We start from the raw sequence: 17496 nt of genomic DNA, 5'->3' as shown, positions 1-17496 counted from the left end.
ATGAAAGAGCACTTTTCTTATTTAGGCTAAATGTCTTTCTCAGTGACTACGTTTACATGCGCATCCAAATCGAGCTGCTGTCGGTAATCGAGCTGAAGGTCCCAGCAGGGTGCCAGAGAAATCCAATCCTACATGCACACAATGAAATCGGGCTATTGCGTGAGGTGCATTGTGCACCCGAGCCACAGGTGGCACTACACGCCCCATCGTGTTGGTACACTTCCGGTTGTCGTCATGAAGAAGAGCTATTCAAGAGTGTAAACAAAGTTATCAGTTCCGTGTTCTCCATTGCGCGTTTTTCTCCCGTCCATGAATTTTAATATATTCAACTCCTTAAGCTGAATGAGCATGAACTCTGTCTCCTCATTGCTCCAGAAGTGCACGTTTCTGCTTGCCTGTGGCAGTGGGGGCGTGGTCAAGCGCCGGTCTGTGACAGGAGGGCGGAGCCAGGGAAGGTGAGTGGCAGAATCACGACACCTGACGGTAATTAACCTGTGTTTGTGTGGCTTCCCAGTAACCGCGCGCTATTTAAGGAGGCAGAGGGAGAGCAGAGGGGAGAGCTCATCCCGGGACTAGAACACAGCGTGCGTGTGTGTGTGTGCGCGCGCGCACGCGCTTCTCTCAAGAATAAAAGTAGGCTGTTAAACTGAAAAGTCTGACAATAAAAAGCCTATTAGTACCAGAAGCTTTGTCCTGCCGTCCTCTGTGCTCCACCCACACTTCAGAGAGCTCTACATCGCCATTTTCTCTTCTCCGTTTGTTCCTCCTGACCTCTTCTGCTGCTCGCTACTACTGTTGTCATGCCGACCGAGGCTGTTGTGTTTCCCACTTGTGGTCTCGTCACTTGTCACTTCCGGAAGTAGCTCGACAACTAGCTCGATAGGGTATACATGCACAAAGTAGCTCGGCAGAAATCGCATAAACTAGGTCGTGTAGCTCGATTCCGAGAAATCAAGTTCGGTTCAATTTCAGCCGAATTAAGGTGTATACATGGCATTTTGAACTTCGGTTTCAGTCGAGCAACGGCAGAAATTCGATTCTCTCCATGTGCATGTAAACGTAGTGAGTGTTGAGTTTGCACTTTATTGGTTTGAGCTCTGAGCAGCTCTGTATTGTATTGCCCCTTTGTTGCAATTTTCAAGATTGTTTTTGCAGTTTGTGCCACATCTTTGTTGAATAAAAATAGTCTTAATTCAATTGTGATTAATCACCAATATGAAAATTTAAAATGTGTTGTTGAAAACCACCTGTAAAGTTAACCAAGAATGGTATTTAATCTGCAGGGATTGTAGTGAAAACAGTAAAGAGTAAAAGTTAGATTTCATGGGGTCCTTTAGAGGAGATTTAAATATATCGAGATATATATCGTATCTCGTGAAATGGAGAAAATGTATCGGGATATTCATTTTTTCCCATATCGCACAGCCCTATACCCATCCCAATAGCTGGTACGCATCATCTTGTTTCGGTACATTTTATTTCCTAATGCGGGGCGTCCTAACCACGTGTTAGTCTGTTTACAAACCGCTCGCTCAGCAGCCAGTTCGGAAAAGTCATGTGAGGTCATGCGCGGGTCCGAGGTCATGACCACAAATATGGCGGATCGCCCAGATCGAATGATGACTCCTAAATCGAGACCAAAAAAAAAAAGACTATTTTAAGGAAAGGTTAGGATTAAAACCCTAACTTTTACACAGGTCAGAACTGAAATATTCCAAATCTAAATGCACCTGTGAGCTTGAAGGCTCTTGAGCGCTCAGGTCTGTGTCAGAGCCCGCCGGTTCCGCCATGTTTGTTGCGACCTCGCTCATTATATTATTATTAAAATCAAAGTCCTTCCCACGCCATATGGTGCATAGGGTGGTGCTGATCTCCATTTCCGTAGCCCTTGGCCTCCCGCCTATTACATAGCTAGAGTTACAGTTGGGGGCTAGTCCTCTGGTAACCGCGAGAGTTTGACTCCCCACTCGCATCTGTATTGCAGCGTGCCTTGCCAGACGGCAGTAGGTACTATTTTTATGATGGTCGTTGGTATGACCCAATTGCGAGTAGAACTCATGATCTCCCAATAGAGAGGCGGTCACGCTAACCACTAGGCCAACTCGTGGTATTATAAATATTATAATGAGGATAAACTTCCCTCGTTTCTGTACCCAAGCATAAACATTAGCGCACGGTGTTTTTCTAGGTCATTCTCCTTCACAGGCATGGTGCAGCGGGCAATACATCATGTGATTCAAGTACCGAGGGGTTACTCTCACTCCACAGGGTACTATTCATCTTTTTAATACATCAACTTCTTTTAAAGTTTGTTCACGTTAATTCTAATATTTTCATCAAGACAAAACGTTTGAAAATTGATTGTTTGATTGATGTGTGTTACTTGCCAGACTTCGTCTTAGCTTTAGTAACAAACACTAGCCATCTCCTGTTACTTTCAGCCATACATGGCGTATCTGTACATGTTTAATGAGACATCATATTATCCATTGTCCTCCACAATTATTGGCACCCCTTGTCACGATTAGAATAAAATCCACGTTTTGAAGTCGCTTTATCTCACACTGAAAAAAATCCCTTGAGAATTTTCAACAAAAACATGCCATTATTATTGGCACCCCTAGAAATGATCGTGAAGACAATGTAACTGAAGCATGCTTCCCATTTAAATTGTACAGTACATTTGAGTGTGTAGGAACTTTCAACCTGTAATCCATGACTTCCTGATTAAATGGGGAACAAATATGAGGTGACGCAAAGGCCGAATTTCTTCAGCGTCAACATGGGAAAGATAAGAGAAAAAACAAACCAAATGAAGTGTATTGGCCTTCATAAGTCAGGGAATGGGTATAAAAAAATATATATAGCTGCTCACCTGAAAAGGTCCATTTCTACTGCTAGGGCAAAAATAGAAGTGGACACCAACTGGACCTGTTACTAACTCGCCTGGAAGAGGAGCCAAGTTTATTTTGACCCCATGTACAGCGAGGAGGAGGGTAAGAGAGGCAAAAAAAAAAATCCCAAGGATCAGTGTTTGGTGAATTACAAGAAAAAGTAAAATCTTGGTTTCTAAATCTCCAAAACCACCATCAGACTCCGTTTCCATGCCAACAGATTATTTGGAAGGTCTGCCGGGGGGGCCCTTTGTGGTCCATTAACCACAAACATAAGCGCCTGAAGTTTTAGAAACAATACGACAACTTTGACTGGAACATACTGTACATGCACACGTCCATCTGTCTTATTATTATAATATATCCTCCTCCTCTTCTTGAGTATATTCTTCTGTCCTTGAGTATAAGCATTATAAGCTATGCAGGATAATTTCTGTTATGGATGCGGTTTCACAAATCACTACTCCTTTCCCATCCCATTTCTCAGACTGCACACTGTTTGTTTGGTTTGTTTATTTAGGGAAACCGCTTTAAGAATTCCAGAGATGTTTCTGATTGGTGACCTTTGTGTTTCCCATTTCCTCTTTCCGTTCACAGGCTGCTTAGGGGACACACAGTTTTGCTTCCGTTTCCGGCAGGCGGCGGGCAGGAAGTCCTCATTCGGGTGTTTTCTGGACCACTTCGACAGAGACGCACCGGTTTGCCTCAAGGTTAGAAATCTCCGGAAGAAAGAACTTCTCCAGCAAAAATAAACTTATTACTCATGCAGTCGTTTCATATGGTTATAAAAAGGCTCCAAGTGATTAGTGACGTTTGTTAGTACGTTAGTGTTAATTGCTAAGGGTTCTAACAGTTTAATAATCACAGAATGCAACCTTTTTGCCTTTTAGAAAGACCAGGGGCATTTCTATGGTTATGTGTACTTCAGACAAGTTCGAGATAAAACGCTGAAGAGGGGCTACTTTCAGAAGGTGAGCTAAAGACGTCCGAGAGCTTTTTATAGCACTGGAGAGAATACATGGGCTGTGTGGTTCATTCAGTTATTCCTTAAGGTGAAGTGAATATTGGTGAATGGTAATTGAGATGAAGTCGAGGGTATTTTGCACTCTTTCACACACAGAATTATGAGCTCATCTGGCCATAAGGCCTGTGATTTATCACCATGGCGTGGCGTCCATCGCCCACAATTTAGTTAAATCGCATCTCCTCGGTCAGTCCTCTCAAGATTTCTTTTCTGGTTTGTTTGTTTGAAAGAACTCATCACTCCACACACAACTTGGTCGTTGTTTTGTCAAATTTTTTGCTAATGAGTTACTAATTAGGCCAAATTAACGAATTTTCCAGGGCTCTCACTAGAATTGTATCCCCTCTCCTGAGTTCTCATCTGATTTCAGTTCTGATCGATGTTTTGGCTCGATCTTCCCTTGAGGAGCAAAACTTGGTTGGTTGGTTGATTTTCCTGTTGTAAGCAATTTGTTTACACCTGTTAATTTTCAGTTCAATCATCTCTCCTCCCTCAGTTCTCAACGGATTTCAGTTCTGATTGTTTTATTTGAAATAGCTAGATCTTCTGCACAACACTTGGTCATTGTATTGCCAATTTTTTGCGAACAAATTAGTAATCAGGTCAACTTAACACACATTTTCTTCTGACTAGAATTGTATATCCTCTCATTTATCATGCAAATTCAGTCCTGGTTGATGTTTTGGGTCGATCTTGCCTCGGGGAACAAAATTTAGTCCTTTGTTGATTTTCCTGTTGTAACCAGTTTGTGGTGGAGGTTGGTCCTCTCTCACATTTCAGTTCTGTTTGATGTTTTGATTGTCTTGGTTGTTTTGATGGCAGGCCAGATGAGCTCCTACGTCCTTGACGTTCTGGTTACTATATCTTTTACAAACAAGGAATTTATTTATATATACAGTGGTGCTTGAAAGTTTGTGAACCCTTTAGAATTTTCTATATTTCTGCATAAATATGACCTAAAACATCATCAGATGTTCACACAAGTCCTAAAAGTAGATAAAGAGAACCCAGTTAAACAAATGAGACAAAAATATTATACTTGGTCATTTATTTATTGAGGAAAATTATCCAATATTACATATCTGTGAGTGGCAAAAGTATGTGAACCTTTGCTTTCAGTAGCTGGTGTGACCCCCTTGTGCAGCAATAACTGCAACTAAACGTTTGCGGTAACTGTTGATCAGTCCTGCACACCGGCTTGGAGGAATTTTAGCCCATTCCTCCGTACAGAACCGCTTCAACTCTGGGATGTTGGTGGGTTTCCTCACATGAACTGCTCGCTTCAGGTCCTTCCACAACATTTCCATTGGATTAAGGTCAGGACTTTGACTTGGCCATTCCAAAACATTAACTTTATTCTTCTTTAACCATTCTTTGGTAGAACGACTTGTGTGCTTAGGGTCGTTGTCTTGCTGCATGACCCACCTTCTCTTGGGATTCAGTTCATGGACAGATGTCCTGACATTTTCCTTTAGAATTCGCTGGTATAATTCAGAATTCATTGTTCCATCAATGATGGCAAGCTGTCCTGGCCCAGATGCAGCAAAACAGGCCCAAACCATGATACTACCACCACCATGTTTCACAGATGGGATAAGGTTCTTATGCTGGAATGCAGTGTTTTCCTTTCTCCAAACATAACGTTTCTCATTTAAACCAAAAAGTTCTATTTTGGTCTCATCCGTCCACAAAACATTTTTCCAGTAGCCTTCTGGCTTGTCCATGTGATCTTTAGCAAACTGCAGATGAGCAGCAATGTTCTTTTTGGAGAGCAGTGGCTTTCTCCTTGCAACCCTGCCATGCACACCATTGTTGTTCAATGTTCTCCTGATGGTGGACTCATGAACATTAACATTAGCCAATGTGAGAGAGGCCTTCAGTTGCTTAGAAGTTACCCTGGGGTCCTTTGTGACCTCGCCAACTATTACACGCCTTGCTGTTGGTGTGATCTTTGTTGGTCGGCCACTCCTTGGGAGGGTAACAATGGTCTTGAATTTCCTCCATTTGTACACAATCTGTCTGACTGTGGATTGGTGGAGTCCGAACTCTTTAGAGATGGTTTTGTAACCTTTTCCAGCCTGATGAGCATCAACAATGCTTTTTCTGAGGTCCTCAGAAATCTCCTTTGTTCGTGCCATGATACACTTCCACAAACGTGTGTTGTGAAGATCAGACTTTGATAGATCCCTGTTCTTTAAATAAAACAGGGTGCCCACTCACACCTGATTGTCATCCCATTGATTGAAAACACCTGACTCTAATTTCACCTTCAAATTAACTGCTAATCCTAGAAGTTCACATACTTTTGCCACTCACAGATATGTAATATTGGATCATTTTCCTCAATAAATAAATGACCAAGTATAATATTTTTGTCTCATTTGTTTAACTGGGTTCTCTTTACCTACTTTTAGGACTTGTGTGAAAATCAATCTGATGATGTTTTAGGTCATATTTATGCAGAAATATAGAAAATTCGAAAGGGTTCACAAACTTTCAAGCACCACTGTGTGTGTGTGTGTGTGTGTGTATATATATATATATATATATATATATATATATATATATATATATATATATATATATATATATATATATACCGTATTTTACGGACTATACGTCGCTCCGGAGTTGAAAAAAACATATATACGTCGCACCGGACTATAAGTCGCACTTTTTTGAAGGGTTATTCTATCCATAGAATCTGTGATTCTATCTGATAAGCGTCGCGTGGTTACTGCGCGACTGCATTGTTTATTTAATAAACGAACAGCTGAGCAGTGATAACGCGCCCTTTGCCCTGTAAGTAGCCTAGTCTGATTATTTTAAATATCTACTACTATCTTTAATACTATCACTATCGTTATTACTAATAGCCTATATTATTATTATAACTAATATTAGTAGCCTATTACTGATGCATTAATCAGTTTGCTTTTAGAATATTTTTACCGGTAGGGCTTATTATCGCCCCATGGCTCTTTCATCTGTGTTATTAAAGCTGTAGTCATCATCGAGGAGTGTCATTCTTCATTTTTGTCGAATTTTATTTCATCAAATCAGAGGTCAAGTAGGCTATAGGTATATCATCTCCAAAGACAGGTACGGTAGTAAAAACAACCGTCTAGTGAAAAAAAAAAAAACAACAACCGCTTTTAAATCCCCTACTTAAATCCTTAAAATGAGTCATTTAACTCATGTCTTGTGTGATCTGATCTCCAATGGTGAAATAAACCGGTTGTGATGAGTACAGTCTGTTATTTTAGAAGATAAATGTAATATATAATTTAATATATAGACTAATAAAAATTAATATTTTATAATATAATATCACGACATATTACTGTCTGTAACTGTTTGTCACTAAAGCGTTTTCTAAGATCATAATGTCTGATATTATTATTATTATTATTATTATTATTATTATTATTATTATTATTATTTTACACACACAATAAGCGCATGTGCGTAAAGTTATAGTAAACCATCCCCCGCCTTTTTTTTTTTTGAGTCGCCGGACCCACCCACCTCCTGTGTTCTGGGACCTCCCACTTCACAAATTAAGCACTGCCTAAAATCACTACATATTTAAATAACTATAGGCCTATCATTAATAATAAAACACAGGTCAATCAAGTTTATCAAGCTGATGATTTCACTCCAAATCAGCAAACCCATTGAATTCCTCATCCTCGGTGTCGCTTCTGAACAACTCTGCCAACTCCAGCGGCAGATGAAGCGCCGTTTCATCTTCTTCTGCGTGGCTGTCGTCAGACTCAGCATCAGCTCCAGTTATTCCGCGGTGAAAAAAAAAAAACCATATATACGTCGCACCGAAGTATAAGTCGCATGGCCAGCCGAACCATGAAAAAAAGTGCGACTTATAGTCCGAAAAATACGGTGTGTGTGTGTGTGTGTGTGTATATATATATATATATATATATGATTCCACGCTTATGGGTACTGAAATGGGGACATGAACTTATTCACCTAAAACCATTTCTTTTTTTACCATCAGGTCACAAAACATGTAATCTTTAATGAATGATATGTTAAAAGATAACTTTAATTTTCTGAGATGTAATAAAAACATATTTATATGCCAAAGTCAGAACGTAACAGAAGTGTTGTGGACATATATATTCTCAATTTTAACAATGTAGAATTGCTTTTTGAAACATAGGAAGGTGATGTTTTAGCAAATATAATTAATAAACATGTGTAGTAGAATAAACATACACATTCTTTCAATAAGATTAACATGGTATAGAGCTAGATTGTAATTAATTTGTAACAGACGCGAGATGGACAATCGTAACAGAAGTAATGTAACAGACATCATTTTGGAACTCATAGGCTTGACTTTGGCATATAAATATGTTTTTATTACATCTCAGAAAATTAAAGTTATCTTTTAACATATCATTCACTAAAGATTACATGTTTTGTGACCTGATGGTAAAAAAAAAAGAAATGGTTTTAGGTGAATAAGTTAATGTCCCCATTTCAGTACCCATAAGCATGGAATCACTCATATGTATATGACAGCGCCCTCCACAATTATTGGCGATCTTACACTCAAAATTGTAGAAAAATGTAATCCTTAACTCAAGTGAATAAAAAAAAAAAATCCCTGACTAAGAAATAATTATTTTTCATAATCATGTGTTTATTGGCACCCATAACAACTCCTAGAAAATAAATGTAATTCAAGCATTTCTGTCATTTCTACTGTAGTTTATAAAGTTGATCAGAGTATCAAGTAACCTTTTAATTAGTAATTCATCACATCCTGTTTCCCCGGGGTATAAATATGATGTGACACAGAGGCCTATTTCTCTTATCCACTCTTCAACATGGGAAAGACAAGAGAACACACCATTCAAGTAAGGCAGATGTGTGTCGACCTTCATAAGTCAGGCAATGGCTACAAGAAAATAGCCACTCGCCTGCACCGGCCCGTATCTACAGTCAGAGGAATCATCAAGAAGTTTAAAACAACTGGAACAGTGGCAAACAAGCCTGGATGAGGATGCAAGTTTATCTTGCCACCACGCACAGTGAGGAGGATGGGAAGAGAAGTAAAAAGTTCTCCAAAGCTCACTGTTAGAGAATTGCATCAAAGAGTAGCATCTTGGGGTCACAAAGTCTCCATAACAACCATCAGGCGCTATCTACATGCCAACAAGCTGTTTGGGAGGCATGCACGGAAAAAGCCTTTTCTCACTTGCAAGCATAAACGTCTGGAGTTCGCTAAGCAGTACTGGGACTTCAACTGGGACCGTGTGCTTTGGTCAGATGAGACCAAGATGGAGCTTTTTGGCAAAAAACACTCTTAGTAGGTCTGGTTTAACACAAAAGATGAGTATGCGGAAAAGCACCTCATGCCCACTGTGAAGTATGGGGGAGGATCGGTGATGCTGTGGACCTGTTTCTCTTCCAAAGGCCCCGGGAACCTTGTTAAGGTGCATGGCATCATGAACTCTTTGAAATACCAGGACATTTTAAATCAAAATCTGGTGGCCTCTGCCGGAAAGCTGAAGATGGGCCGTCACTGGGTCTTTCAGCAAGATAATGACCCTAAACATGTGGCCAAATCTACACAAAAATGGTTCACCAGACACAAAATCAAGCTCCTCCCATGGCCATCTCAGGCCCCAGACCTCAACCCAATTGAAAACCTGTGGGGTGAGCTGAAGAGGAGAGTGCATAGGAGACGACCCAGGACTCTGGGCGATTTAGAGAGATTGTGCAAAGAGGAATGATCGAAGATCCCTCTCTCTGTATTCTCCCATCTTGTGAAATGTTATAGGAGAATATTAAGTGCTGTCTTGTTGGCAAAAGGGAGTTGTACAAAGTATTAACATCAGGGGTGCCAGTAATTGTGGCACATGAGTTCATGTAAAAGAATTATTTCTTAATGTGGGATTTTTTTTCCCACTGAATAATTGCACTTGAATTAAAGGTTGGATTTTTCTCTTTTTTTTTTTTTTTTTTTGCATTGTTGTCCTATATTATTTAAAAAAAAATGTATTAGAAGCCTAAGAACATATCTTAACGAGGGGTGCCGATAATTGTGGAGGGCACTGTAATATATATGTATGTGTGTTTGTTTGATTTCACAGATGTTCTTTCATTATCACAAATAGTATCAGGTACTAATTGTGAAAAGATCAACCTGGGTGTGATCGAACATTCTTTAGAATGCCATGTAGAGCCACCATTTGCCTTTATACCTCTTTTAAAACGAGTTTGATTCATTAGGCACGGAGCTCGTACTTCAGTCTTTACCTGTTCCTTCCTATAATCCTTTTGGCCTTCTTCCCATGTTAGTTGCAGGACCTTAAACGCCACTAAGCTCATGTATTAAAATAGACTTGTTGACAGTTTTGCCAGTCAAACCCCTGAGGATCCAGTTCCTCAGCCTGCAGCCGAGATCCATAGAGCAAGTCTCAACATCTCACACAAGCACCACGTCGTCATATGCAAGTCATATTAATTAAAATAAACCGGGATAGGAGCAGTTATAACCTACTGCAAATCAGTAATTCCTTTCCTGAAAATAGAAACGGAGGCACGAGGAAGCACTCGGGTTCTCAAATCTGGAAACAATTTCTCCTCTTAGTCATATGAGTCACTCTTCTTTAATACAGTAGTAATAAGCTTTCACACTACGAGAGCTCAGTGGCAGTGCAAGTGGTTGTTTTGTAACCGGTGAGCTCAGTGGTTCACAGGAAAAGAATCTGCAACCACTGGAATTTCCTGTGAAGGTTCTCAAAAATACGGATTCATTCGCAAGACCCCACTTTATCGCATGAATCCTATTGAACAAATATATTTTATAATGTAAAATATCAAAAGTAAGAACTTAAAAACATGGCAAGACTTCACAAGACCCTCCAAGTTCTTATCAGAAAGCGTATCTGATTAGTCCTCTTTAACTGTTCCTAGTTTTTTTAATTGTTCTCAAAGTATATTTTTGGTTAGTATTCAGTGCACAGTATTAGGAATGTTGATTAATCTTTTTCTTTTTGTGTTTTTTGTGTGCACCAGTCTCTGGTTCTCATCAGCAAGCTCCCTTATGTCACCTTCTTCCACTCGCTTCTGAAGCTCATTGCGCCTGAGTATTTTGAGAAACAGGAGCCCTGTTTAGAAGCCGGTGAGTACGGCATGTTTGAGAGGTTGGCCGAGAGCAACACCTGCCTCAACAGGACACTCGGCCTTCCTGGGCATCATAAAGCCCATAATTAGATCATGATTCTGCTCTATGAGGGCGAAGCTGCTCCGAGTGAAAACGAAAATGATAGGATGGTTTGGCATCAAGTCAAACAGGTATCTAGATACAAGTACAAATTCATTATCTCCAGTGTGATGCCCGGTCTCATGTTGTGCGTCCCTGGAAGTCCAGCTAACTCGGCTAAACTCAAATCTAACAACTTAGAATGGAAGCCTGTTAAAATAAGTGAATACTAAGTTATCAGGAGGGGTGACTTGTCTTTTCTTTCAGGAATGTCTCTGGTGATGAAGCATCATGTATTTGCTTGATTTAAAAAAAAAAAAGGCAGAAAGTCTGCGGCTAAAGTTTCTGTTGTCTTGTCACCTATAATTTTTTTTTTTTTTTTTTTGAGTTTGGCCAATGTCATTTTCAGGCAATGAAATTGCAGTCAGCCTTTAACAGTCTTGTATTTGTAATCTAAGGGTGATTTTGGTTCCCCTCCCCTTCTGTTTTTAAAATTTGGTAAATGATGTGCAAATCTGCAACCACATTTTATATCTGGATTTATTCTATCCACATTCACTGGATATGCACAATCGCACGCTCTGATTGGCTACTCTACTACTAGGCTATCAGCTCATATACCGTGAGTAGAGAAAAACAAAATGGCAGAGCATGTTGCTGAACCAACTGAGGACAAAATAAAAACTACTCGAAAACAAAACCCCAAAAATACAAAAAAAAATCATAATAAGCAACAAAATATGGAATAAAAGTATTTGATGGTAAGAACGTATCTTTTTATTTTTCAAGAATTATTATTGTCATATTTTTCACAAATTGCGACTGTCATTTTGCCGGTTTGTTTACATTCTAAGCAGAAATTATTTTGCCAGATGTTTTGTATCAAGTTTTTATTTACCAAATGTGCAAAAAAAAAAAAAAAAAATATATATATATATATATATATATATATATATATATATATATATATATATAGCAATTTAGGAAAATGCGATACGGTCATTTTGCTGGTTTGTTTACATTCTTCATCTTTAAGCAATAAAATTTGTTGTTTTTTTGTTTGTTTGGTTTTGTTTTAGACTCGTTTAAAAGCTCAAAGAAGTTGTTTTGAAAATTACAGAACTGAAATGTCCAAGGAAGAATTAAATAAATATCGAAAGCTATTCTATACCTCGACATAACAGCAAGACGGCACTTTCGACAAAAAAACAACACTAAAGTCAATTCGTGCAGCCGTCGATAGGTTTTTAAGAAGTCCGTCTAAGCGGAAATGATTTCAGAAGTTTTGTATAAAGTTTTTATTTATTGAATTTGCAAAAAATAAAAATACCCTGTTTCTCAAAATCCAGTGACTGTGGAGAGAATAAAAGTTATTCCACTCAGTCTTGTCTTACATGGTTTATCAGCTAATGTACAACTCATTCATGGAATAACTGTTTAATATTTCTAAAACTATTAGAATTAAGTGCCTACATGTGTGTCCTTGAGTATTACTGGTACCCGTGAATGTGGATCAGTGGCGGCTGGCTTTTGTAAAAGTGAGGGAGGAAGGAATGCTTGGTTGAAGGTCACGGGCCCCAATGCGACCGCACCTGCTGGACCGGCTATAGTTACGCGCACGGGTTGAGTTGATAATAGTTTTTCCTGAATAATTCATTAACATCCTTTCCACGGTGTCAAACAACTGGCAACAGTCAACAAGTAAAAGAACAACAATAACATTATTTCACAACTATTTACATGGGATATAGCCGTGTTTAAGACAAACATTGATGTTAAGGAATGATTCAGGCCAACTGATTGAGGCTCCCTATTTATATATCAAGTCAATTCTCCGTGCTGTCTGATTTGCAAATCTATCTGTGACCTGATCGTACCACGCTGGATCTTTTTGGAGTGTCTTGAGAATCTTTTTTTCAATTGAAATAATGGCCAGATGTTTTAATCTCTCCTGCCCCATTGCGTTGCGTGTGTACGTTTTAATTCTCTTGAGGCACGAAAAACTCCTTTCAACCCCTGCAGAGGTTGCGCCAATTGTTCCAATCAGGGACATGAGCCTGTACAACTGTGGCATCGCCCCATCAAGACCGCTGGACTTCATGAAGCCAAGGGCATCGCAAAGTTTTCTTGATGAATTTATTTCTGCATTGTGATAAAAATGCTGCAGTTCGATTCTCAGCTTTTCTTGATCAAAAAGGTGGCCATATGTCTCTATCAAATTTGACAGTAGCTGCGTAGGAAATGATATTTTGAACGAGTCGAATTTCGCCCCATCCAAAAGCTCCATGAAGCGCAAGCGGTCGAGGTGTTGAAAGCGCTGAGTTATTTGAGTGCGCAAGTTGTCGTGGATGGAATCATAAAGTGCTCTGTAGGACTGACGGGGATTAAGCAGCCTTCTTTTGACCCTGTGAGACAAGTCAGGGTCTTCTGTTAGAGAGGCAGCCCTGGCGTAGATTTTGTCAAAGGCGCTCTGTACTTTTAGCTCATCCAATATTTGCAGGAGATTCTCTATTCGCCGTTTGCAAAAGGCGACATCCATGGATTTGTGCTGCAAGATGTCAAACACCACGTCAGTGTGCGAAAACAACTGCTCAAAAGTGAAGAGTAAAAACGCAAATTCAAACTTGCATTTTCGACCTCAAACCATCAGCTAAACGTATTGTCTCATCATCCATCATTGGGCGCTCAGTAATGTTCTCGAAAATCTGAAGTAGTTCGTCATGATTTGAAGCAACCGTGTTCACGACCCTAGAGGAAAAGTTCCAGCGAGTGGGAGCGCTCCGGGGAATGCGGGCGCAACTGAACTCCTCGAGTAAAGAAACCCTCTTGCTGGACTTGGAGAAAAAAGACGTGAAGCCACCCAAGTGAGCAAAGAAGTATTTTGCTTGGGGAATGGTCTTAACACCCTGACTTAAAACTAGGTTTAAGCGATGTGCATAGCAGTGGACAAATGTTGCACAGGGAGCCAATTCTCTCACTTTAGCCTGAAGGCCATTCAAGTCCGAGGCCATGACCGCGGCACCATCGTAAGTCTGAGCGACAAGTTTATCCTTGAAATTGAAACCTGACAACTCAGTCTGCACGAAATCGAACAAGGATTGTGCACTGCGACCACTGGACACATCAAAAAATCCTAGAAAGCGTTCCTGAATTGTACCTTGATTATCGACATAGCGCAAGATGACAGACAGCTGTGAATGACAGCTTATGTCTGTGGTCTCGTCGATTTGCCACGAGAAGAAGGGTGCCGTGTTAAGTTGCTTTTGGATTTCTGAATTAATTGAACCAGCTATAGCGGATATTAGATCATTCTGGATTGTTTTTGACATGCCTGTGAAGACAGTCGAACTTTCCAGATGCTCTGCCAGAACACGATCATAGCGAGCAATAACCTCCGCTAGCTCCCTGTAATTGCCCTTATTGTCCGAATTCCCCCCTTCTTCATGTCCCCTCAGTGACAACTCTTGCATGCCTAGGTAGGCTGTTGCATCTATCAGACGTTTTAATACCTCTCTATTGCGACTCACTTTAGCATTGTGCTGCTGGATTCGCAGCCGCACACCCTCGTCTACCACCCTATCTATTGGCATGGTGCCTAGTAAGGACAGTCGGATAGCAGCACCAACGTGGTCTTGACACTTCTCATGGCGTTTGGTTGCCCTATCTAGATTTTTTTAAATCATTGAAACCATGAACACTCCACGCTTGTGATTTGGCATTGTTCATTAGCAAACAGGGCCAGCAATATAATCGATGGGTGGTAACGCTACCAGTGAGCCATGTGTACCTAGCAAACCATGTAGCATTCACTTTACTGCCTTTGCCATTGGGTTTTGTGATTTCGATTTTAGGGGTTGGTCTACCTGCTGCTTTGATGGCTAATTTTTCACTGTAGCTCAGCCCATGGAAGGGTTTTGCAAGCAAAACATTCACCACGTCCTCTGTTTCCATTACTTTATTCGTAGAATATCTATAACATAGTCAATCCACTTCCACCTCGCCGTTCTCACTCTGACTGCCGAAGTGCCCGAGTCACTGGATCTAGAAGTTAAGTTTGATAAGATAACCCCTCCCCCCAGGCAGCTAAGGCCTCTACTTATTGGTTCATTGCGCAACTAGGGCTGCAGCCTATTGGTTGATATTTTGTAGCACTTGTCAGATCTCTTAGCTAGTCCCACCCTCTTAGAGGAGGATTTTCCTCCTCTCTCTCATTGAAGTCTATGTTAACCACGAGCCGCCAGTGCCGGAGACTGTTTGAATCGGAGTGAATGGGAGCCGAAGGGAGGAAGATCCTCCGTGCAGTAATTTCTAATAGCGAGCGATAGGGGGTGCTAATGTAATTTCACCCAGAGAAACGAATATAATGTACATGTCGTATTTGGCAGTAAAATAGTAATATTCAAGGACAGCAATTCATTAAATTGGTCAAGACAATTTCAACTTTTTATTCTTAGAATTTTTAAGGAGGATCTTCCTCCCTCTCCTCACTGGAGAAGCCACCTGTGATGTGGATTGTGATATGGATTCTTCATATTTCTACACTGGTTATATTTTGTTACTGTTGAACTTTTAATGTCATCGCCTGGATTTTAAGATGGACGGCATCACTGAGCGCAGACTTCCACCAAGGATGAATACCGTATCCTGCAACGTTGGAGAAAGGGAAACTAAATTCCTGGTTGCGCCTCATTGTTCGTATCCGTCCCAAAATTTAATGAGCTCTTTCTTGGCCTGTGGTACACCTTTGCACCAAGCTTCATGGAAATCGGGTTGGTGGGTTTTGTGCCGTCCTGCTTAGTCAAACAAACAGTGCAGCAAAAACCTGGCATCCTTAGCAGAGATAAAAGCACTGTATAGAGGGATTTCACTGACGTCACCCGAAACCGGAAGTAAACAGACCCTGCGCCATTTTGGAAGACCAACAAACTCGTGATTAGGGGGAAATAACAGCAGCGGTATGTGAACCCACGAGAATAAAGTGGAGTGGCAAACGACTTAAACAAACAAATCTGAGCTGTTTTATTTATGATTTATTGGCCCAACAGTAGACTTGAAAGAAACCTGTGTGAGACTTGGCAAAAAACTGTGGATATAATGGATAAGTCTGTGCATGATCTGCGGACACTTGAGGTAAGCAAACGCAAGAAATTCAGATTTAAAACATGCTAAATTGGCCCCAAGTTGATAACTGTATGAGGAGCAAGCCTCCCAGACTTCTACAATTTAATAATAATAATTTAGGATGGTTTGGAGCTTGCTCTCCCTCCTATTATATAAATAAAGCATAGTTGTTGTGTAGGCATATATCATAAATACATATGTATAATTTGGATAAATTAACCTAAATTATGGATACCTTAATAGTAACAAAAAGTATTAATTTTTCAACTGAAAAGATATATATTATTAAAAGATAAATATCAACAAGATTACCTTGGCCATAACTATGTGTAGGTTATTCTTAATAACAGCTGTAATATCACGACCCAAGCCACTAACAGCATAATTGTAAGCCTGTAGCCCTTTGTAGGCCTTCAAGTCGTCAGCAGTGTAGGCACTGGGTGTAAACAACAAATAGTTTACAATGTCTGGGTAGCAAACAGATGGCAGAATTGGTGTCCGGTCCTCCTTATGTTTCCATTCTCCCTTGCCCCGAGTCTTATCATATGGGTCAAACCCATCAATCACAGCCAGTTTCTCCACATACCGTGCCCTTTCTGCAGCTGGTAATGTACTCACATAACCAGAATTATCAGCCATCGTGTCACTTTACTCTCGCTCGTACTTTGTTTTATATTGTGAGTGCATGTACTTGGTCTTCCAATATGGCGCCTAACAAAATCTCGCGGCGCGGTGACATCATGCGGTAGCCCTCTATATGTTTTTGGTATAAAAGTGTTAACAGTGTCTCACTATTGACATTAACTGTTCAATCTTTCGTAAAACATTCAGTCGCAGAAAATGAGTGATAATCAGTCGGGACTTTCATACTAGCTAAGCGTCTAAATTCACTGATGATGGACAGATTGAAGTGTATTCTTTTATTTGTGATGTGATTAGAGAGCAACATAATCTTAGCTAACACTTGTTATAATTCAACATGGGGCATCGGAAACATTTTGGAGAGAAGAACTGTTACCAAAAAGATTTTCTTTCAGAGACGCGTTGAACTTGAGTACTCGCTCATTTCCTTTCGTCTGTATTCATGGTCATGCTTGAAAATTTTTTTAGTTAAATTACTGTAGCTATCACTTCTAACCCAAGGACATGAGATTTCAAGGTGAACAAAACATATCATTGTTTCTTATTTTTGTTTATTTGGGTTTTGCTTTTTTTTT

General features: G+C 40.1%; 1 protein-coding gene across 3 annotated transcripts in view; it reads left to right on the top strand.

Annotated features, from left to right (window-relative positions):
* The window catches only part of dennd6aa (DENN/MADD domain containing 6Aa), a 77013-nt gene that overhangs the window by 22209 nt on the left and 37308 nt on the right, over positions 1–17496 (top strand). For 2 of the 3 annotated variants that reach the window (XM_060910301.1, XM_060910302.1), the window contains exons 4-6: positions 3492–3604; positions 3785–3865; positions 10972–11077. In XM_060910301.1, coding sequence (XP_060766284.1) covers positions 3492–3604; positions 3785–3865; positions 10972–11077 — 300 coding nt within the window. The remainder of the gene's footprint in view (positions 1–3491; positions 3605–3784; positions 3866–10971; positions 11078–17496) is intronic. The other variant, XM_060910303.1, reaches the window with a different exon arrangement.

This window comes from Neoarius graeffei, chromosome 26 (genome assembly GCF_027579695.1).
Source record: "Neoarius graeffei isolate fNeoGra1 chromosome 26, fNeoGra1.pri, whole genome shotgun sequence".
Classification (NCBI taxonomy): domain Eukaryota; kingdom Metazoa; phylum Chordata; class Actinopteri; order Siluriformes; family Ariidae; genus Neoarius; species Neoarius graeffei.
The sequence above is the reverse complement of the archived record's forward strand: the minus strand, read 5'-3'. Positions and strand labels throughout refer to the sequence as shown.